At 41.1% G+C, this 24,175-nt stretch overlaps 1 protein-coding gene across 8 annotated transcripts in view; it reads right to left on the bottom strand.

Moving 5' to 3' along the window:
• DLGAP2 (DLG associated protein 2) overlaps window positions 1-24,175 on the bottom strand; it is a 395,404-nt gene that overhangs the window by 222,980 nt on the left and 148,249 nt on the right. For 6 of the 8 annotated variants that reach the window (XM_083730087.1, XM_083730088.1, XM_083730083.1 and 3 more), the window contains one exon: window positions 6,519-6,551. In XM_083730087.1, the coding sequence (XP_083586213.1) occupies window positions 6,519-6,551 (33 nt within the window). Of the gene's footprint in view, window positions 1-6,518; window positions 6,552-7,219; window positions 7,405-24,175 lie in introns of those variants that run through there. The other 2 variants (XM_083730092.1, XM_083730090.1) reach the window with 2 other exon arrangements.

Below are 24,175 nucleotides of genomic sequence, written 5' to 3' on the forward strand. Positions count from 1 at the left end.
TGCTGGTGTTGACCTTTAAAGCCCTAAACGGCCTCGGCCCAGTATACCTGAAGGAGCGTCTCCACCCCCATCATTCTGCCCGGACGCTGAGGTCCAGCGCTGAGGGCCTTCTGGCGGTTCCCTCATTGTGAGAAGCAAAGCTACAGGGAACCAGGCAGAGGGCCTTCTCGGTACTGGCGCCCGCCCTGTGGAACGCCTTCCCATCAGATGTCAAAGGGATAAACAACTACCTGACATTCAGAAGACATCTTAAGGCAGCCCTGTTCAGGGAAGTTTTTAATGTGTGATATTTTAGTGTTTTTTGGTTTCTATGGAAGCCGCCCAGAGTGGCTGGGGAAACCCAGCCAGATGGGTGGGGTACAAATAATAAATTATTATTATATTATTATTCCTGTGAAACAAATATTACCTTTTAGTGCTGAAAACTTTGTCCAATCAGACTTGTCTGAGTTTCAGGGCAACATCTGTGCTCTAATAGCAACACAGACATATCATCTGCATAGACTGGCCAAATCATTTCAATTCTGTTGCACTAAGGAATTTATGGTTTATATGCACTAAGGAATTTAAGGTTTTTGCTTTGTGCACCTCAGAGATTTTGAAGCCCAGGTGAACTTGTTGCATAGGAGGAATCTGATGCAGTGAATGCTCCGTGAAGAGCACAGAGGCATGGCGATGGATGGAATAAATAATGGCTTTTAAAGGGTTTTCTTTTGCAGTGTATTTTCTTTTTGTCCATTACAAATTATGCTTACCTTTCATCTTCTCTTGGAGGTTCTTAGATTTTTCCCTGCAGAAATTATTGGACCGAGTTCACTGAGCATTTCTCCCACACTGTCTTCTTAAATACTACTCAAGCCTTACAACCCCAGTTTCTTCTCCAGAAGAATTCTTCTGGAACAAATGGGGTGAGAAAAGTTCTCTCCCATATTCTCTCTCTGGAGCATGACACTGTGGTACAGTAGCCCTTGAGGAGATTATATTTCCCAGGGTCTACTTGCGATCTGTGACCTGGAATAGTGCATGGAAACATGCCAGGCACTGGAGAGGCACATGGGAGATGCATTCCTTCCTTCTCTCCCTCTCTGTGTTTGCCGCCACTGCGAGAGCGCAGACACTTTTCCACAAGAGGAAAGTGGGCAGAGACTGGTAAAGGAGAGTGGAAGATGACATATACCCAACTCTTCCCTTCTCTCATTTTTCATGGTTTACTGTTGCCACTGAACAGGTAAGTCAGTTAAGTGGAAGTTGAGAGGATTTATGGGCAGTTATTGAGGCAAATAGGGGTTGGTGTTGGTTCAGAAATAAGCAAAGCTATTTCACAATATTTTGGGAATTATTACAGCTTATGTCCAAGCCAATTTGTGACAAGCCTGTCACAAGCTCGACCATCACTCAATCTAATGCAGCAATGAACTCCTTAGCTTCTCCTCATAAGATATTGGACTTTTCAGATCAAAAGAACTTGGAACAGCTCAGACAATAAAAGTGTGTGAATTCTATCCTACAATTCTGGATACCTACAATCAAAACTGATGGGGGAAATGCAGTTTCATTTGCACTGCAAGGTCACTTTCCTAATCATGGAGTCTACACTGATGCTGAACCAGGGACTTGGAAGGGTATAACTGAGACTTCTCACACGCTAGGTCTCCGTTTCACTCATCTGTCTTTTAAATGGGTAATTAAATATATAATCTTGATTGCGGTCCAAAGACCCATAGAACAATTTCAGAAAAAAATAAAGTTAAGACAGCCAACCATTATTAATAAACCCAGATGCCAACTTTGCTGCCACATACACCCGGACAACACCATTACTGGCCCCAACAACATCACACATACCATCTCGGGACTATTTAATTGCTCATCGTCTAACATTGTGTATGCCATCAAATGCCAACAGTGTCCTTCAGCTCTCTATATTGGACAAACAGGCCAAACCTTATGCCAAAGAATAAACGGACATAAATCAGACATCAGGAATCACAAGACAGAGAAACCAGTAGGAGAACACTTCAATCTCCCAGGACATTCTATACAAGATCTCAAAGTAGCTGTTTTACTACAAAGGAATTTCAGAAATAGACTGGAAAGAGAAGCTGCTGAATTGCAACTTATTACCAAACTTAAAACCATGGAGAGACCTGGTCTGAACAAAGACATTGGATTCTTATCTCATTATACATGACAAAGCCATTTTTCACCTTCTCACCCCTTGCTTTTTCCTGTAAGACCTATTGCAGTCGTTAAGAGTCGTCAACAGGCTCATCACAGCTATCTGCCAATCACCCATCCCCACCACCCTTCTGAGTAATACCCCTCCCCACCTTCTCACTATATAGAAGGGTCTGGTGACTTCTGTTTCAGTGTATCTGAAGAAGTGTGCATGCACACGAAAGCTCATACCAAGAACTAACTTAGTTGGTCTTTAAGGTGCTACTGGAAGGAAATTTTTTTGTTTTTTTGTTTTGACTATGGCAGACCAACACGGCTACTTATCTGTAACCACAAAAGAGAGAGAGAAACCGAGGCGGTCATTTTGTTTTGATAAATGGGCAATTAATGAATCCACCTATTAAGTTTAAATTTGCACATTATTATTGTCAACATGTGACAGAGATAGTGAAAGAGAAATCTTCAGATAACTTACAAAGCAGTCAATAAAAGCTAGCACTCATTGGCTTGGCTCATTCATGGCTTAATAAACTATGGTTTAGTGCTCCTCGTTATAATTTAGCAAGGGAGCAGGGAGAAAAATCCTACCAAGGTTGCTTTACCTAGGCTGGAATCTGTCAGGTATCTACCGGTACTTTCCAGCAAAGTGTGCCATACCAGAACCCAAAGTGGGCATGGCATGAGCAGGGCGTATTCACAGATCCATAAACACACATGGCCATGCACAGAAACAATAACACCCTTCCTCTCCCTTCACTCTCCCTATCTGATGCAAAGCTAAGAGGAGAAGACATAGGCATGCAGGCTGACTGGCATTCCTGGCCACAGAGCAAGTTGGCTAGAGCATCTCTCTATGGCCTCTGCACTCATGCTTCCAATCTAACGCAACTGCCTGCCTGCCTTTTAGTTTCTTTCCATGCTATAGCCAAAGAAGAGACAGTCAATGAAGCCAAAGGGATGGAATAAGCTACTAAAGTGCAGTCCCCACTCCCACACCCAGTACATCCCTCTCCTGGCTTCTCTCCCATGGGACAGGTAGAGGGAATGTGGTCTAAGTGTGAACAGAATGGCTTGGGGAGAGTGCCAAGGTCTAGATGAAATGATGCTGCAGTTCACAGCTGACCGGCAGTCAGTAGGTTTTACACCCCTGGTTTAGTGTTCTTCCCTTGCCCTTCTCTTCTGGCTTTGGAGCAAAGAACCTGGTTTATCCACCTAGAGTTCCCTATTACATCTGAACTGTAAAGCTCTACTTTAATGCCAGAGAAGAAACCAAGAAAATAAGCTAAAATTTGATAACAATAGAATTTGTTTGCAACTGGCAGTGATTATGTTATTAATATAATAATAATAGTGGCTCAAGTGGCTTAGGGCTCTTCCACACTTTTAATACATGAAGGGGTACACAGTTTTCTATTTATCCCATGCTTTCTAGGCACATGTCCAAGTGGTTTTGCCTTTGCACTGCTACTTTCCCCTGGAAAACCCACTCTTTAGTGCTAAATCAGAGTAAGCATCCATCTGGAGAAAACCTGATTGACGTTTGCTACAATTCAGCAGTAAAGAGTGGGTTTTCCAGGGGGAAAGTGGCAGGACAAGCGGAAGTGGAGGTCAATACATTTTGAACAGCCTATTGTAATAAAACAACTTGGCCCTCACTGGAGGGCACAGTCTTTATATTTCTGGACTGTGTCTCAAAATCACAACGAATTAATTTTAACATCAAATACTCACAAAAAATGAGGTCATGTTTCACACAAAAATCATCATCCTTTTATTTGTATGTCGCCTTTCCATAGTTAAAACAACATGACAAGAGTACCAACATAACAAAAGTTATAAGTAATAAATATAACACATCAGAAAGTACACAACCAAATGGAAAACAATTTCCACATAAATCATAAAATCTAAAACTAAGAATACAGCATTAATATCAATCACAATTTAAAATGACGTAGATAAAAAATAAAAGCAATTTAAAAAACAAAAACAGAGCCTTCTCTATCCAGCAGCAGTCCTTTATGGAGCCTGTCAGGCCCTGCCTCAAGCCAAAATAGAATTCGTTATCATAATGGCACACTGAAGTCCTTTCAGAAAACTAGATAAAATAATAATAATAAATTAAACAGCATTTTTTTTGTGTAAAAAAAAAAGTATGGAGTCTTATAATATTTCACTGCATTGAAGCAGTCAAGCAAATTACTGAACAAATTGCTGAGAGATCGCAGGGCACCAAGAATTATGAAGCATTAATCCATGCTTCAGTAGTGTTTGTAAAGGTTCTCTGGGGCCACTTACAAGTCTTTGCTTGGTTTCTTTTAGACTTGGAGGTAACACCATGGAGCCAGCACACTGCAGAGTCACTCAGGTGGAAATTAAACCCTACCGAGAGCAATCTATTGCATGTTTAAGATATTATTCTTGAACCAATGCCCAGATTCCTAATCTGAAAAAAATAAAACCAGATCATCTAGTTCTTAAATAGAAGAAGAAGAAGAAGAAGAAGAAGAAGAAGAAGAAGAAGAAGAAGAAGGGGGAAAAGGTTACACTAGGCACAGATGGCAAGAAAGGAGGTGTTAACTGAAATAATATAGTGTTTCTCCCTACTCAATTATTTTAAGACTAAAATAGGAGCCCCAATGTAATATAAATTTTTTAGACTTCTGATCTCTCCTGTTGCCCAGCAAAATATTAAGAAAACTATGCTTTATTACATGTCTTCCAAATGCCATATCTACAACCACAGGATCACTGGTTTAATTTAAAAACAATGCTACTGCTAACAATGCTGAATAACTTTATAGAGTAGTAACTAAAGTATACTCAGACTGGACCCACAGAAATCAATGGCCTTATGTTACTTAACTATTGATTTCAATGGATCTACTCTGGTTACTACTGGATACTACCTATAGCCTTTAATTATCACAAACATCTTGCAGTTTTATTTTTAAGACGTTAAGACATTCCACAGAATGAAGTTGTCTCATTTCAGCTAAATTAAAAATCCACCAGCAGCTACTATTTATCCCCAAAGGCTGTTTGCAGTGCCTTGAGATCAAGTGCAGCTCACGGTTGATACAATCAAAGTGTAAATCATACACGCGATGAAAATGATATTTCAAATTTACAATGTAAGGGCACAATCCAGGTAAAGTTAAGAATTTGTACGTCCACTGATTTCACTGAGATGAATTAATTAATTAACCACACCCTGAACTCCCATTATTTGAATAATGTATTGGCTTCTCTGAACAATACTTCCAGTTCAATTTTCTGTCCACATTATTGCAAACAAACATTAAAAACAGACAACAAAATCCATCTAAGTTAACTGAACTCTCTTCTACTGAGCTAACTGGAAATTAAAAGCGCTTGCACAATGTTGGCTGGGTTATTTATCTTCTGCTGGTATTTATATCCTACTTTTCAGCAATATGAACTTGAAAGTTATTTCCAAAATACAGAAATGATATTATAGTAATAAAATAATAACAGAACAGGAAAGCATGACAGAAGATCATTTTAAAATCCAGTTGAATTAAACATCCTAAACATTACGTGCAAGAAACAAATTCTCCCTCTGCCACCAAAAAATAAGAAGAAATGGCACCGGTAGGATGAGCTGTTGCGCAAAACCTAGTGGAAGACTTATTGCAGGACAGTGTATGAAAGGTTGGATTATAGTTTGAGAATAAGGGCAGTATTCAATGAAACATTTCTGCTAGCTCAAGGATTAGGGCCCTTGGGGATGCTCTGCCCTCAAATCTGCTCTGGACAAATGGGGAAAATCCCAGCACATACAGAACATATTTAGGGGGCACCCATAGGGAGGAGAATGTTCCATGGCACAAAGAGAAATCTTTGCACTGACAGAATCATTGCAAAATAATAGCAAAATGCTATTAATTCAACAGCGAAATGTCAATTGCTCGAGTTAAATTCTAACTGTGATATGTTTCTATATGCCCTAAAATGAATACTCACACTCTCCCTTTCTTTTCTTTTTTCTTATTATATTATACTGACCATTGCACAATACCTGGGTAAAAGGTATTTCCATTTTTATTACAAGAGAATATTGGTCTCCTGCTGCCCAAAGGATGTATTGTACTTTACTCAGCACTAATTCAATTCATTTTCTGGCATCTAACACAGCAGTATGTCTCTTTTCCACTCCCCCCCCCGGCCTCTGCCCACCCCCCTTAACATCACATCTAATGACATGTTCCATCTACTGCCACAGTAGAAAAAGTACTAGCAGAATAAACAAATCATGCAAGTCAAGCATCACCACTATTGACTTTGAAAATTATTAAGGATGCTGATGCGCAACTCACCTTCAGGTTCACCACAGAGTGTACACTGTGACTCTGCGAGGAAAAAGAAAGAAAGAAATACAGAAAGTAGTCAATACAGTAGCTTTTACAGAGATTATCACTTTTAAACTAGGATTGCCTCATTATATCCTTGAGCTTCTCCTCTCTTGATGCTATATTTGTTTGATACATTTCATCTTGGACAATCAGCAGCGAAGGGCAGATCTCTTCCCACTTTATGTTTCCCTCTTCCTCTAACTCCAATACCCAGTACTCATAGTAGATGATGATGATAATAATAATAATAATAATAATAATAATAATAATAATAATAATTGGAACCGGCCCATCTGACTGGGTTGCTCCAGCCAATCTGAACTAAGGAGAGTGAGAGTGATGTCTATATAAACATTGCTTTTGCATACATGGTCCCATGCATACAAACACCCACAGGTGACACATACAGGTTGTTGTTGTTGTGTGTATAAATTTTGATGATACACAAAGTAACCGAGTAGCTTACAGCTAGGAAGCTAAATAGCTCCTCCAGGTTGTTGATAGCTTCTTTGTAAAGACTATACAATGTTCAGACTCTTTAAATTCAACTGAGAAAAATATATTTACAATCTCATGCTTATTCAAACATGGGTACATTCTCACTTGAACTGTAGAGCTCACTCAGGTTTCTTTTGGATTTTTATTTTTTTATTTTTTACTTCCACCTCTGCAGTATTCTCTGTTCCTTACAGAGAGCTTTTGTGCACAGGTTTCTCCCTAATAACCTTTAGGGATCATCCTCTGTCTGTTTCACTTCAGATACATCACACTGACACACAATGTCCTCAGCAGTATCCTGAGAAGCCTCTCTCAGCCGCCATTCTCCCTCACAGAGAGAGAGGGGGAAAGCAGAAAGACAGTTAAAAACGACAGTTATTGGAATAACAGTCACAAGAGAACAGAATGCCTGTCTCATGTGATTCACAGTCAGCCAATCACATGAGAGCTACTACCAAAGGAAAAACTCCACATTAAAAATAAACAGTAATTTAACATAAGTAACCATTCCCATTACAGGAAATTAAACCGTTATCCTTAACACAGGTTACATGATCCACATCTATACACATGGTTCCTGAGATCAGGGGTTCCAAAGGTTGATAGATTATAACTCCCATCACACCCTTGACCATTGACCATGACTGGCTGCAGCTGATCCAAGTTGATGCCCAGCCACATTGGAAGGCCACAAGTTCCCCATCTCTACCATTCAGCAAACATGCTAGGTTTGATGCCCCAGTGAGCTGAGACTGCTTTTGCAGATGTCACTCCTCCACCTACATGCATACAAAATGAACCAAAATGATGTCTGCACACAAGGATGAACCAGGAAATAATAAATGGTCCAACCTTTCAACATAAAGGACTTCTGTGTCTTTAACGGCTTGAGCAATTTGGGATTTTAAAAGGTCTTTCCCCCCACATTCCACAGTGCTGCAGGAGGTTGGAGTTCCGAAACCTACATGCAGCTGCCAAAATCCCTTCATCCATATAACTATTTAAGGCACAATGTGAAAAACCTGGTCGTCTCTTAACAGACTACAAGATGCCTCTGTTGTAAGCCAGGAACCCTACAGCCATTAAACGTAATGTTAAAAAGTTTGTTTCACATTTGTGTTCCCAATGTGCTCTCAAGGCAGGTTGCAGGAAAATCACTCCAGCCATAACATTTCCTAACAATCCTATTTTTTTAGTGTATACAGAAAGCTAGACACTGCTACAGAATATAGCACAAGTCCTTGCCAGGGGAATTTACGGTCCACTTTAGAGAGATAGAACAAGGGGGGAAATGGAGATGAGGTAGAATCAGGCGTGTTTTTTTAAATAAAAAAAAGTACAGTGGTACCTCGGGTTACATACGCTTCAAGTTACATACGCTTCAGGTTACAGACTCTGCTAACCCAGAAATATTACCTCGGGTTAAGAACTTTGCTTCAGGATGAGAACAGAAATTGTGCTCCAGCGGTGCGGCAGCAGCAGGAGGTCCCCATTAGCTAAAGTGGTGCTTCAGGTTAAGAACAGTTTCAGGTTAAGAACGGACCTCCGGAACGAATTAAGTACTTAACCTGAGGTACCACTGTACTGAGAAATGAATAAGGGAATGTCAGGAGGCAAGACTAGGTTACAGAAACAGAGGCTGGGGTGGTTCAGGAAGGCTTTTCTATAGAAGCAGCTCTTGAAGTTGTACTCCAACATTTCCCATTTGCATTGCCTACAATCTTTCAAACTAATATTATGTCAGAAAGTGCTAACCACTTTGCACCAAAAGCTTCCATTTTTATTTCTGCTAATGGTTCCACTGAACATGTGTTGTTGTTGTTTAAGGATTACAGGGAAACACGTCTCTATTTTGCATTCTCGGGGAACCATTTTTATTTCATTTCTTTCCTGTGTAAGTCTTGAGGAGATGTGGCTTTTATTCCGAGTAATGTTATTAGAGAAAGGGGCGTCTGACTTGCACGCACATACCGTAACAAGCAACTCGTCTCGTTCTTGTCATTTATTTAAAATGCTTTAGTCCGCTCTTCATAATTTGATCCTAAGGTGGGCTAAAATGCAATCGAAAGCAGCGTTTATTTTGTCTGCATATTTTACGTGTAAATTTGTCTGCTTTACTATCACGTCAGCTGAGAACAGAGATGTGACAGAAAAGTTGTTTTGTGAAGAAAAATGGGCACAACGCTGCAAAGCGACCAGAAGAGCGTGTGAGGGGAAGGATATAACTGTTTAATCACAGCACTTGGGAATAGAGTTATAAATCTCACGAGGAACAGAATATCTCTCAGAAAAAATGTTTCTTTGTTGGTAATTCAAAATATGGCGATGTTTCCTTTGAGTCAGCATCATCTCAGCGTGATTTCAGAAGCCTGCCTGCTGTTGGGAAGTGCCATCTTTCAGCTGAGAAGTAAAACAAAGGCACTGATCATTCACAGTAATTAAAAGATACTGTGAAATTCTTTTCTGTAAGCAGCAGTTTTAAAATAAGCCCTCCGCGCTACAACAGCTTACATTCTGCAAAGGGTGTTTTTATCCAAAGGGCACTTCAAACTCTTGGTCTGCTTTGTGCAAGAGAAGGGCCATAGCTCAGTGGGCAGAGCACATACTTTCCATACAGAGATGTCCCAGGTTCAATCCCAGGTAGGGTTTGGAGGGATAACCTGGGCTTCAAACACAGGGAAGCCACCGTCAGTCTGAACAAAGTCAATGCTTAGGTGAATGAACCATGTGTCTCACTCAGTGTAGGCAGCTTCCTATGGCCCTATGTCAGGCATAGGCAAACTCCGGCCCTCCAGATGTTTTGGGACTACAATTCCCATCATCCCTAGCTAACAGGACCAGTTGTCAGGGATGATGGGAATTGTAGTCTTAAAACATCTGGAGGGCCGGAGTTTGCCTATGCCTGCCCTATGTCTTACATTCCTAAGGAATGACTGTCAGCAACAGAGATTTGAGCTCCTTTGTAAAAGCCTGGAAATAAGGCAGCTGCTGGCAGACAAATGGGTACAAATCTCGCCACTAATTTGTCTGCACTTCTAGAGTCTGTGAAAGCTAACTGCGAGGTAGTTCAGTTCATAGAATCACAGAACTGTAGAGTTGGATGGGACCTGAAGGATCATCTAGTCTAACTCCCCGCAATGCAGGAATCTCAACTTTAAGCAGGTGGTCATACAGTATCTGCTTAAACACATACAATGAAAGAGAGCCCACAACCTCCCAAAGAAGTATTTTCCATGGTAGAACAGTATCCTAGCTGAGCCTGGCAGGACACCTTTCTCTATGTTCTTAACCCCTTCATGTATTAATTAGAGTTAGGGAAGCTAGTTATATGTGGATGGCTAATCTGCACAGCACTCTGTCCTCACAGTTGCCAAACAGATGCCTATGAGAAGCTAGCTATCAGAAATTGAGCACAACAGTACTCTCTCCACATGTGAATCCTAGCAACTGGTACTCAGAGGCATATTACCTCCCACAGTAGAGGTAGAACATAGTAGTTGTAGCTAGTAGCCATCTTCCTGTTCAGCAGTTACGAATCCATCAAATTTCCTTAAAGTTCATCAAAGTCTTGGTCCCTAAGTAGCCTTATCCTATGCTTTAAGCTTCCTTTCCCTCCAGATTTCCTTTCAATGCTCTTTTGGGGCTCATAAACAAATTGGCTTCCTCTCCCTGTACCAAACCATTAGTGCTAGAGCATATTCACTTTTCAGCGCATGGCAAATGAAATATGAAAAAGAAAAAGGATTTCCTGACATGCTATCTAAAAAGTCTTCCTACTGCTACTCTCGGGGTTGGTTCAAGCACTATAGCACTAGGTCTGGGGAAACTAGGTCCCTCACTTGAAGCAACCCTTGGCTTCATGTGCTCCTTCCTTCCTTCCACTCGCCCCCCCAAAAAGTGCTCCCTTTACTGCAGAGAGAAAGATAACTGCTTTAGTTGCACATGGGGTTCCCCTAGTCTTCCTGCTATAAAAACTGTCACAAAACACACTAATAAGCACAGCATCCAACAAATCTAGACAAATATGACACACCTGAGGGCTAAATAAAAACATATAGCTAATCATGAGCCTTCGTTCTATATTTCCAATGCTGCTACTGTTGATTAGCAAAGTTACCCAGCCACACAGTGGAGCTCTACTATTTCAATAAGTCAACTCAGTTAATCTATTAATTAAGTTGTTTTCCTTTCCTGTCTCAGAAAATTGCACGAGTTAAAGATGACAGACTAAATGTACATTTACTGTAGATACATTTTGACCTAGATAGGAGAGTCTGTGTCAACAACCGTTGCAGTAACAGTTTTAATTAATGCTGTTCATTCTAAAAATGTGCTTAGTCTTCAACTTGCTATCTACTCGATGCCTAGTATTCTCTTTCTCTACAAACTTCTAGGGTCCATGAATATGTCTCTTAAAAATTAATGTTTTGCCTAACCTGACAAACACCTTTCAGTGCTAGTGTCAAAAGTTACATCTCTGTTTAACTAAAATCTTCTTTTCCCTCTCCTTATGCAAAGGGAACTTGGTTTGGCTTGGTCTGGACTACTTATGGGAAAAGAGAGAGTGGAAAATTGCTGTGATTTCCTCTCTTCCACTTGTTTAAGGCCATTGATTGATGGCACCATGCAGGAGTCAGTGACAAGATAGATCTTGTTTGTGAGATTTCTGGAAACAAAGAAAACAATAGCCTTTGCCGTGCCCTAGAAAGTTGGTGGCTATCTGAAACATTATGCTTCTGCAATTCATGATCATTGTTATCCTAAACACCCTCCCTTTCGTTCAAAAGCTGATCTGAAGCTGAGTGAGCACCCTCCACAATGACCCACATCCTCCCAACCAGAACCACAACTGTATAAAACATTACACACCAACATACATGCATACACATGAAGACATATGCTTATGAACCACAGCTTGCGGACCCAGATTCAGTCATGCATTATGGTCTGTTCTTAAGATGACCTAAGTCTGGATCCAACCCATTGGTTGTATGGTCTGTTGCAAAGGAAGTCACCTTTCCCTACCACTCAGACCACAGAATGTGCTTGGTGGGTTGTTTTTCCCCTCTTTAGCAAGCGGCCTTATGGCTCAGAAAACATTCAGTACACTGCGGTTAGGCCATGAAACCACACTTTCTCTGGGATAAGTCCTATAAGTTTTAGAGATCAATGATAAGTCTAAAATGAAGCTGGCAAATCTAGCTGGAGATAGAATGTGCTTTGAAAATTCATCCTAAAGACTGCATTTAATGTTGCACATTTTCTACTCATTTATGTCAATGAAAGATTACTACAGAATATTTCTCTGTCATTGTTTGTCTGCATAATGCTTCTCTGATGTCAGGGAAAGGGAATTTACAGTTCATTTTCTGCCATTTAAAGAGAAATAAAATATGTATATATTATCATGAGATTGAGTGCAGCTGGGAGCCAAGGTATAATTTAACGCAAAGCTCAATGGCTATTAGTCATTTTCAGGATTTTGCTTCAATATTTGTATCTAAATACAACTATGTGTCATGGCCATAAAACCTGACTACATTATGAATTATGTTTAATTTCCATTCCTCCTTTTCATGTCTCCCTGCATTTCCCTCTCCCTTGTGCCTATATTTTTGTTAAACCTGGCACTCTCCTTGCTTAGACCTCGTGTTGAAAAATAAATGTGGCAGATCTGTTGGGGAAAAGAAATTCTGCTGTTTAGTGGGATTCCTCAAGGCTCAGTTCATCACAACAGAAACTATCACCTTCAATTCAGCTTCACTACAAAGGAAGTCTTCCTGACAAGTTTCCAGTTCAACAAGGGTTGGAGTGAGATACACAAACCTTGAGGGAAGTGTAGGTGGAAGAGACTGAGGCAAGAGGAAAAAGAAGAAAGAGAAAGAAGAAGGCGTCTCACACAGGTCACAAGGACAAAGGAAGCGATGGTTGGCAGAAAAGGAGTAGAGGAACAGACAGCGGTGCTAGAGGCAGTCAAGGAGACTGACGCTGTCAGGATGAATAAGGCTGCAAACTTATGCTAGGGATGTCAGAGAATTCCAGTGGAAACAGAAGTGAAAATTGCAGTTGTTTGCATTCTCATCCCATTTTTATTTCTGGAATGGTGTTTTTGTGTGTGTGTGTGTGTGGAGATAGAGAGTTACTTTTTAGAATGTTGTTTTGATCATTCATTTACCTTGAAATGTATAGTGTGGAAAGAGGTACATCATTAAGTATGTTAATTTTGTATGTTAAATAAGTGGACAGCAGGATAAAGAGCACCACAGAAATTGAACTGGCATTGATGTATGTAGCAATGTGTGTGTTTGGTGTACATTGTGGGGAGGGGGTACTTTTATTTATTTAAAAGGTTTCCAAGCAGCCCTTAGTGCCAGTGTGGTGTAGTGGTTAGGAGCGGTAGTCTCGTAATTTGGTGAACCGGGTTCGATTCCCCGCTCCTCCACATGCAGCTGCTGGGTGACCTTGGGCTAGTCACACTTCTTTGAAGTCTCTCAGCCCCACTCACCTCACAGAATGTTTGTTGTGGGGGAGGAAGGGAAAGGAGAATGTTAGCCGCTTTGAGACTCCTTAAAGGGAGTGAAAGGCGGGATATCAAATCCAAACTCTTCTTCTTCTTCTTAGGCTAACATCCTTTCTTTTCCCTTTTTCTTTTAGTGCTTTATTATTATTAAAAACACATTTATTCAAAAGTTGCACTTCAGCTTTGTCCCCTGCCATAACACCAAAGAACGACCACACCAATCCTCAATACCACATCAATGTCATGTTGGCTTGCCAAATACCTTCAGTAGGAACCCAACTAATCATCTGGTTGGCTAGACTTTTTCAATCAACATATCCCCTCCACAGACACCTCCATGATGATGATGGCATTAAAATATTGCGCTCTTCAATAAAAGAAGTGGTTTACAAAGCTAGCATAACTTGCCACTTGCCAATTGGCTCCACTGCCCACCCTAATTTTTTCTCTTTGTCCGTTTTACCCTTGCTGCTACTGCTTCAGAGCCATGTTTATTTTAAAAGCATGGTTGTGCAATTCTGCAGCGAGCAGGGAGTTTCATAGAGGAAATGGTTATCAAGGGGAACTTTCTCATCCCAGGCCTTTCTCTTGCTGAAAAGCAGAGAATCTTTTACCAGAGAGAAGGCTGTGTCAGCCATATAGGACTATACCCAATGCATAAGCAACATGCAGTATGTCCCTCGTCTCCTCACCACTTCAGGCCCTGACACTCCTTGAGAATAATCACAGCAATGTGAAACACTTAAAATACAAAAAAACAAATTGGTGATTTGAGCAGCTTTATCTTTGCCAGAAAAAAAATTAGGAAAAGAAATGAGAAAGTGTCTCACGATGAAGCATTTCAGAAAATGAATGTTTATGTTTATCTACATGTCAGATGAACATTTGCATCTCTGCTTGCAATTTAGTTCAATTCGCAACTGCATGCCTTCTTTCAACACAGAGAAGTCAAGCTGGCAGAGCAAAGAAAAGGGGTGGTGGGAAGAAGCAGTATAGTAAATCAAACACACCTTTAGCTTCCCCCCCTCTCATCTGTCAGTTATGGTAGATGCCTCTCATGGGGGGGGGGGCACATCTATACCGCAAGGATCGAGAGTGCGTCTTCACCCTTTGCACACAGAGGCCGCATGCCCCTTCAGAATCTCTACCAAGCAAAGCCCAGACAACTCATTGCCATGGCCAACAGGTAACTAAATAGAAGGCATGGACTTGTAAGTGCCAAGGTTGCAATGTGAGGGCGAAACCTGCTTCTTGCCTCTGCTGACCATGAGCCATTTGAACTGATTTGCTGGCAGCTGCACATCTTTCTCCCAGGTCAAGTAATTCCCAAAATATGTGTCATGATTTCCAGGAGACAACTGAAAACACATCTTTTCACACAGGGATGTGAGGAATGACTGCAAGTCTGGTAATGGTTTCTTTTCTTTCTTTTTCTTTTTTGCATAATTAGCGGATTAGTTAATGGCTCCAATGGTTTGATGTAGTGTTTTAATGGTGTTTTAGACTGATTATTGCTTTTCCTTTGTTCTGTTCCATGCCTTGTGAAGTCTAAAATATAAATGACTAAAGCTTGAATTAGGCCCAGAAACATATTGGAGAGCATTATATTGCTGCAACTTTGAAGGCATTGGTGTCATATAATAATGCTGACCCACATGAAATCAGGTGGTGACATTCTTCCAGATTCTGAAACATCCTTAGGGACAGTCCCACAGAACATGGGCAGCCCCACATTATTATAGTTTGCCCTTTCTTGGATAATTTGTCATCGTTTTCTATAAAGCTATGGTGGCATGGGGTTTCTAGCTAGATAAACATCCCATTATTTGACTTCAGCTTTTCCCAAGAAATTCTCATACATTTAACTTGCTTTCTGACCTTTTAGAGAAAGAACAACAACACAAAGCTACCTGCTATTGTAAACAAGTGAATATTCACAGAGATCACTCAAACCAAGCTCTCTGGCTTAACAGATTAGTTTTAGGAACATTCCCCTCTGCTGGCATGATTATTGGTCTGAAGCAGACATGTATTTAACTTGGTGGGGAAACTATTGACCCGGCTCTTTCCTAGGAGCTATCATGAAGTAAGTCACACCATTCTTGTCACTTACGTGAGAAATCACTGAAGAGACTTGAGAAACAAATGTTTAACGGGTCATAGCAAACAGCAGCTGGCTCCTAACTTCTTTTCTCAAGTTTTGCTTTTAGGAAAGGCGGCGAAAACTCCAAAAACCAAATTTAAATACTGCATAGTTTCAGTAAGTTTCATTTCAATTTGACAAGCATTTGCTGCCAAGTAACACAATATAATACCAATCAACATCAAGTAAAATTTGTCTGTTGACTCCTTGGCTCACTACCGATGCATAGAGAATGATGACCACATTTCTTCACACTTCAACACCAAGAATGTATTCTGGTAAAACTGCATTTAATGCAGTTGTCTTGACTGCAAAATATTTGAAAGTGAAGGAGTGAATGCCCACTTTTAATCTTGTTCCACATTCTAGACATTTATAGTTCTCATTTCAGAATTTGGGACTAAATGTTGCCCGGAACAGTGATCAAATATGCAGTGACAGACATTATCAGCCTACTGGTCTAGTACCCCCAATTCTTATAGAACTCCACAAATCATTAAGAAATATATTTCATAGTGAAACTCAAATGATGAACACTCTCATTACCCTTGGGCACAGCTCATCAGGCCCCCATCAACTGAAGTAGCTATATGTTCCCTTTTTGCCACCTCTTTGAGTTGCAGCTCCCTCCTTGCATCATTTATCCTCCTATCACCAGGTTGGGCACTGCTTTCCTTTTGGGTGAAGACAGAGACAAAGCAGGTGTTGGGCAGTTCTGCCTTCTCTCTGTCACACAATAGCATTTCTCCATCTTCTCCACACAGAGGACCTACTACTTGTTTGTCCTTCCTCTTGCTTCAAACATAGCCAAAGATACCTTCTTTCATTATTTTAACCTCTCTCACAACCTCATTCTGAGCTTTGGGCTGCATGACTTTCCTCCTGCAACTGTTGAATACTCGTGTGTATTCTTCCTTCATAATTTCCCCTTTCTCCCTTTCTGATACATGCACTCCTCAAATTTCAGGTCATCTGTAAGCTCCTTATGCAGCCACATTCTTTAGATGCCTCCCACTTTTTTTTTTCTTGTTGGAATTGTCTGCATTTGTGCCTCCAATACTTCACCTTTAAGAAACCCTCATCCATATTGGACTCCCTTCTGCCTTCCATGCTCCAGGCCATAGATCTCTTCACAAATGTACACATACTTTACATATAATGCTACTCCTCCTCCGTTCCTGTTCAGTTTATTCCTTTTGAATGGGTTATACTCCTCAGTTTCTACATTCCATTCATGGGTCTCAACCCTCTAGGGTTCAGTAATGTCTAATAGGTCACATTTGCCATCCTGTATAGTAAAGTATCATGCTTTGCCACTGAAAAGACAGGTGTCACTATCTGTGTTAAGTTTCTTGTTTTGAAGCACTCCTTATATGGGTCAGGTATGTTAACCATGCTAGCGAAACCTTTCTTTACTGGAGTGGGGCATGATAACATTGGTCCAAACCATCTGGGACTTAGACAAAAGACTGACAAATGTTTGACAAATGGCCTGTTATGTGGAGTAGCACCCATGGGATTGTATTCTTGGTGGCAACCTTGCCATCAGCATAATGCACAAATTCTTATTTCTGTCTCTTTTTCTCCAACATAGTCTCCAAGTACATTGCCGTTTTAAGGTCATGCTGCTTCTATCAGAATAAACCCCTATTTAAATGGTTTTTTTGGAACTAAACTAATGTGAAATGTTGCAAATAGGAAAACGAGCTTTGTCTGCTATACCTTAAAATATATGGAGGGGGTGGGAACTAGAGCATTTGTGATTATTGCACCACAAAATCTTATTAGCATGTACCAGTGTCTGAACATAGCACAGGAAGTCCATTCTGTGGAATAAAAAAGTCCAGATGGAGAATTTTATAAAAATTAGGCATCGTGGTTTAAATGTAGCAGTCATGAATCATTGCAGAGCTGATGGCACCCTGTGCCTGAAATAACTAACTAATTTTGCAACAAGGGTTTGGTGTCAATAGCATATGTATATAGAAGCCAGGAGGGAAGTGTTCTCAACAGTTTGTCTAAGTATTCTACAGTTAATATTAAAGTGCCCCTAAATAAAGCTTCCATATAATCACTTGGGTTCCTTCCTCTTTAATAAAATAAAATATCACCTTAAATATCAGAAAAGGACTCTGTATGGTGTTGCTCAGTTGTCCCTTGGGTTTCACCAATGAGAGAAACTAATTTGTCAACCAAACTCTCAACAATACTGTGTGCTAACTGGGCAAAGAAGAATTTAATTGAATTTATCAGATGTATGTTGTTGTCCCTCCAGGGTCATCTTGTCTTCAACATGAATGGGGAGTAAGTCAAAGAGACAATGGCAGTGCTAACGTCACCCAGTGAACTTGATGGCTGGGTGAAGATATAAACTCAGGTCTTCCTGGTATAAGCCCATAATACCAGCTAATACATGCCCAATTGCATGGGAACAATTCAGTGTTCAAATTCCATGGGAAACCGAGGCTCACAATATGACAGTGTTCCATCAAGAGCAGGCAGAACTTTGGATACCTCCAGTGGGTCTTGCCAGTGCTTTTTTTCTGGGGGGAATGCAGGGGTATGCATATCCCTAAACATCTTGTGAATTTCTGTCCATTTGTCCATTTACTGTATTTATTTTCCCCAATTTGAACTATAAAATGGTGATTTTCTTGAGTCAAAATGAGGGTACCCCTAAACATCATTTATTTATTTATTTATTTATTTATTTATTTATTTAGGAAAAAAAGCACTGGGTCTTGCTAAGGTAGCTACAGAAGATGTCTGCAGGAAGGCAAAGCCAACTAATGTATTATGTAGGCTCCACCTCCTTGGAGAGGCTGCTTGGCCAACTACAGCTGCCTCGGCTTATTTTGTAGTCTTTGGCTTCTAAAGACTTGGGAGACAGAGACATTGCAAGGGACTCACCCTCTGAGTCATAGGACTGTAGCAGGGCTTCGATATCCACCTGGGAGTACCCTATATAGGATACTGTTTATTCTTTCCACAAGGAAGGAGCATGAAACTTGTACCCATCAGAGACCTCCACTGAGCACTGCAAGGTGCCACCACACCTCACTGGTGTAGATATGATATACCTTATTTCATGAATGCAAAAAAAAGGGGGAGATTGATAATATTAAAAGTGGAATGAGGACACTCCTTAAGCATATCCGCTCAAGAAGCAGCAAGTATAGTGTTAAAAACATTTTGACTCACAAAATGGTTTCCTATGGCGACCTGTGTGCCTGCTCAGACTGCTCTCCAGATGCTAACTATAGACAGGCAACTTCAAGGCCCCTCTTGCTCTCTCTTCTTATGGTTATTTTGCTTTAAACTGGATTAGGACTAGGCAGCCCTTCAAACAGAGGGTGTTACTCACACCTTGGCCCAATGCATACTCATTTGGAAATAACTATCATTTGTATAGGTGTGCAAACTGAATCTTCCACGTGCAAAGATAGTCACCACTATATCCCACTGGTTCTACAACTGCAGGAGCTTAAGGCAGACATGTCCTCACTGTTGCTCACTATTGAAAACTATTCATTGCAATTTTTCAGAACCAAACTTTTATAGCCAGTAGTTATCATTTTAAGCTATATGCATTAAAGCGAAGCTAATTTGGGCATCAACATTTCAATTTATTGTTTTTTAATTAAAATACCAGCTCTGCATCAACCCTGCAGCATCTGATAATAAATGAATAATAAATGAGATCACTTTAGTCTTGCAATACGAGGATCCTTTAATCTAAAACTTCATAGCACTTTGAAAATCATTTAATAATTAAGCTTGACAACATACTGAGACAAGCCCCTTTAACCTTCCTCCTGCTTTTAGCATAAGATAAACATTAAACATCGAAATATAATTTTATATGATAACAGAAGGATAGGTTTTCTTTCCTGGCTCTGTTAATACACCACTATCCTCTCTCTCTCCACCCCCTCCCTTCTCTTACTTGCAAAATGCTGGAGCTGACCTGATACATGGGTCAATTCTCACAAACATTTACATTCCTGCAAAAAGCAAACCCATTTGGGAACAGGGAGAGGGCTACAAACAGGATCAGAATGTTGATGGTATAGGTCTCTCACAGATACCCACTCAGAATGAAGGCAATGTTTACTGCCCTCACTTTGAATTGGCTTTGTGGTATCATGTGACTACAGGTGTTCAGTGATGCTGTGAAGTCATGCTATTACTACCTTTCCTCAATGGCTGCAAGAAGCAAAGGGGATGAAGTTAGCTTCAAACAAGTATTGTTACCATTTCTGATTTGGCTCCAGGTGTCATAATGTGACCAACTTTTGTCGGTTAAATAAGCGTAAATAATAATGTTTCTGATTGTTACAACACTACACATACAGTATCTTGTTCAGGTGGGGGACATAAGGGGAGATAAGATTATAGGTATGTGGGACATTATTCTGCATGCCTACTAACACAAGCAAATATATATAGGAACCAATGGTTTTACTCTTAAAACAAGAGAAGGCTGTTCAACAGTGGAACAGACTCCCATGAGGGGTAGTGAACTCTCCTTCCTTGAAGGCTTTTAAGCAGAGGTTGGATGGCCATCTGCCATGCAGGATCTAGCTCAGATTCCTGCATTGCTGGGGCTTGGACTAGATGATCCTCAGGGTCCCTTCAAACTCTACTAATCTATAAGAGAACAGCCTGATCTAAATCGCTCAGCAGAAAAGTCCTTCATGTACCTAGCTTTTCTGAGATATGATCCACAATGCTAGTGGATTTATGCATTCCTCTTATGAGTGAATAACACTTCATATATCCTGGAATGTGAGCTATTATTATAGGCAGAGCACATCTTGGTGACTGACAGGTCTTTCAGACCTCTATCAACTTACAGCAAGCTAAAAGGTTCTCTTGGCTCTGTCAGCAAGAACATCCAACTATTGACATGCTGCCAGCTGGCAATTTAATTATTACAAGTACATTTTGGCCAACATCTCTTATCTCCCAATCGCTTCCTAGGAATGATCCAAATCCTGCTGGCATCAGAAAAGCACTCATATAAAATCAGTTTGCAGGTACCTGGGAGGAAGAGGAGGGTAAATCCCATAAGCCAAGCACCTCAGCTTATAAAATATATTTCTGTCTTAGGATATCATGAAACTCTCCAATATCAAGTCAGCACTGAACCTGCAATTTCATGACATGTCAAACTGCTGAGAAAATCAGGGCTATGGTTGATGTATATATATTTTTAAAAACATTCTGCTATTCCCAATCTAGGTTTCTATTGAAAAGTGAAACAAATAAGGGCATTCACACACATTAGAACAGGGGTCAGCAAACATTTTCAGCCGTGGACTGGTCCACAGTCCCTCAAGCCATATGGTGGGCTGGACTATATTTGGGGGCGGGAATGAACAAATTGTTATGCCCCACAAATAACCCAGAGATGCATTTGAAATAAAAGCACACATTCTACTCATGTAAAAAACACTGATTCCCAGACTGTCCGCGGGCCAGATTGAGAAGGCGATTGAGCCTCATCTGGCCACCGGTCCTTAGGTTGCCTACCCATGCATTAGGATAAAAGCTTATTCTATGTTTGCAAATATAAAATTTATGTTGACCAGAACAGCCAGTTGAATTACAATTGTCTCCCTTCTACTTTCTGTTCTACATGAACAACCAGCCCATGTTTACAATACAGAGATTTTTGAGGTGAAATATATATCACATGATCAATACAACATGGAAACACCTAAAAGCATGGGGGGGGGGACCTGTGGCCCTCCAGGTGAGGTTGGACTCCATGTCCAATCAGACCCAGAGACTATGCCCAATGGTCAGAGAAGGTGAGAGCTGGAGTCAATGACATTTGGAGGGAATCAATTTCCACAAAGTTGTCCTAAAGCTTCCTCAGTCAGATTACTATCTAAGCAGGCACAAGGGCACCTGTGGCTTATTTTGAAAGATTTCCTAAGACATTTTCAGAACTGGTGAAATGGTTCAAAAAATTTTTTTTGTAAGACTTTGTCCAAATTGCAGGGGTAGCCAGTTGGGATGTGGTGCCACAAAGCCTGGCCCCCCACCATTGGGGTCATTGCTGAGTATGCCCAAGCCATCCCAACTTTTCCCCAAGCCTGCCCCATCCTGCTATACATGGCATTGATGTCACTGCCAGGAGCCCAGGTCGGCCACACTACTCAGCTTTGGTTAAAATGAGTGAACATAAAAGGAAGAAGAAGAAGAAGAAGAAGAAGAAGAAGAAGAAGAAGAAGAAGAAGAGTAGTAGTAGTAGTAGTATGGATTTGATATTCCGCTTTATCATTACCCGAAGGAGTCTCAAAGTGGCCAACAATCTCCTTTCCCTTCCTCCCCCACAACAAGCACTCTGTGAGGTGAGTGGGGCTGAGAGACTTCAGAGAAGTGTGACTAGCCCAAGGTCACCCAGCAGTTGCATGTGGAGGAGCGGAGACATGAACGTGGTTCACCAGATTATGAGTCCACCACTCTTAACCACTACACCACACTGGAAGCAGGTACTTAAGGGCATGGGTCAGATAATAATGCCTACTAAAGTTGAGAAAGTGTAGTAGAATAACTCTGATGCTGCTTTAAGTGGATGAATGATTCTTAAGATTATTAGATGCATTACCGGCTCCTCGGACCATCTGGAATTGAAATCATACAAGTGTAACAAAAATGGAAGCGAAGGAAGGCCAGTGTATTTTGTACCTTGCCAGTCCTCTGCTGACAAAATGCTCTCAATATAATTTAAGGTAGTAATTTGGCTGCTCTAAACTGATCCTGATGAAGAAGAGGTTATGCAGACTTCCTGGTTGGCTTAGGCTCAGTGGACTGATAAAGGTGACCCTGTACTATCCAGCTTGTCACAAACAAGGAATATTGTTTAATATGTGTGAGAGAGAAAAGAAATTTCCTACGCCATTCCAGTGGTAATTCTAACATTGGATTCTGGAGAGTTACCTAGAAATAAATGCCACTGAATTCAACTGGGGCTTTCCTAAGTTTGTTCTGAAGAGGCAAGGTGCGGCCGCACAGGTGAGGCAGATTGGTAACTCACAGCACCTGGTGGCAAGAGCCGGCTGCCACGGTGTGTGCGGAATAACACAAAATGGCTGCTATATCATAAAGAGACAAGACAACAAAATGGTGCATCATTCCCCACCTCCACAAGCCACCCCATTCAGTGAGGAAAAAGGCCCCTACATCAGCCACTATTGCATTTGCTCTTTGTACCTCTCCTCTGTACCAAACAGAAGCGAGTGTACTGATTTTCCTGCGACATCCCAGAATTACAGAAGCCATCCCAGCTTCTGATTTGATCTCAGAATGTCCCCAGCTTGAGAAAGAGGATGAGCCAGTGCTTTTCAGCAAGCGCTGGTAGTTGCAGCAGTGCTGTGTTCTCACGCAAGTCAGCTGGCTCCACGAGAGCATGTCACCAAAAGATGGGCGTCCCGGTTTTCATCAGAGGAATGTTGGAGAATATGGCATAGGTATCGTATCCAAAGCTGGCATCCAATGAAATGTGGGCATGTTTCAGGGTGTGTGAGAGGCTGAGCCAGTGCAAAGAGGAACCAAGTAGGATTTTTGATGGGATATAGGAGACCTGAAACTTACACACATTTAAATTGTGCATATTCAGCTTTATGTGCACGGCAAAAAATAAAATAAAAATAAAAGTGGGTGGAAGTCTGGGGGGAAATCCCACTCACTATTGTACCCAATGTGTTTTGACTCTACATGATTTTGGCTTTATGCGCTACCCCCAGAATGTAACCCCCGCAGAAGTTTGCAGTTTCATGGGCAGTTTCATAGAAAGTACATTGGTGACCACAGACTGTATGTATGCATTCATCAGCATTAACAAAAATAGGTGGGTTCAATAAAACATATTAATGCTGTACCTAACCTAATGGCATTGGCTAATACCAAATATTAGCCACACACAATATTAGCCACAGCCATTGGATAACTCACATTGTAAATTATATGAAAAACTAAATATTCTTTCCAGTAGCTAATATCAATGGGCATAAAATAAATATATTGTGCATTTTAGAAAAAGAAGTTATATACACATCGCCTGTGGAAAGGAAGATATGCTGGATTTAGATGCCCCTTTTAAACAAAGCTAAGGGACGCGGGTGGCGCTGTGGGTTAAACCACAGAGCCTAGGACTTGCCAATCAGAAGGTCGGCGGTTCAAATCCCCGCGACGGGGTGAGCTCCCGTTGCTCGGTCCCTGCTCCTGCCAACCTAGCAGTTCGAAAGCATGTCAAAGTACAAGTAGATAAATAGGTAGCGCTTCAGCGGGAAGGTAAACAGCGTTTCTGTGTGCTGCTCTGGTTCGCCAGAAGCGGCTTTGTCATGCTGGTCACATGACCCGGAAGCTGTCCGCCAGCTCCCTCAGCCAATAAAGTGAGATGAGCACTGCAACCCCAGAGTTGGTCACGACTGGACCTAATGGTCAGGA

This window comes from Podarcis gaigeae (assembly GCF_964106915.1).
Source record: "Podarcis gaigeae genome assembly, chromosome: 3".
Taxonomy (NCBI): domain Eukaryota; kingdom Metazoa; phylum Chordata; class Lepidosauria; order Squamata; family Lacertidae; genus Podarcis; species Podarcis gaigeae.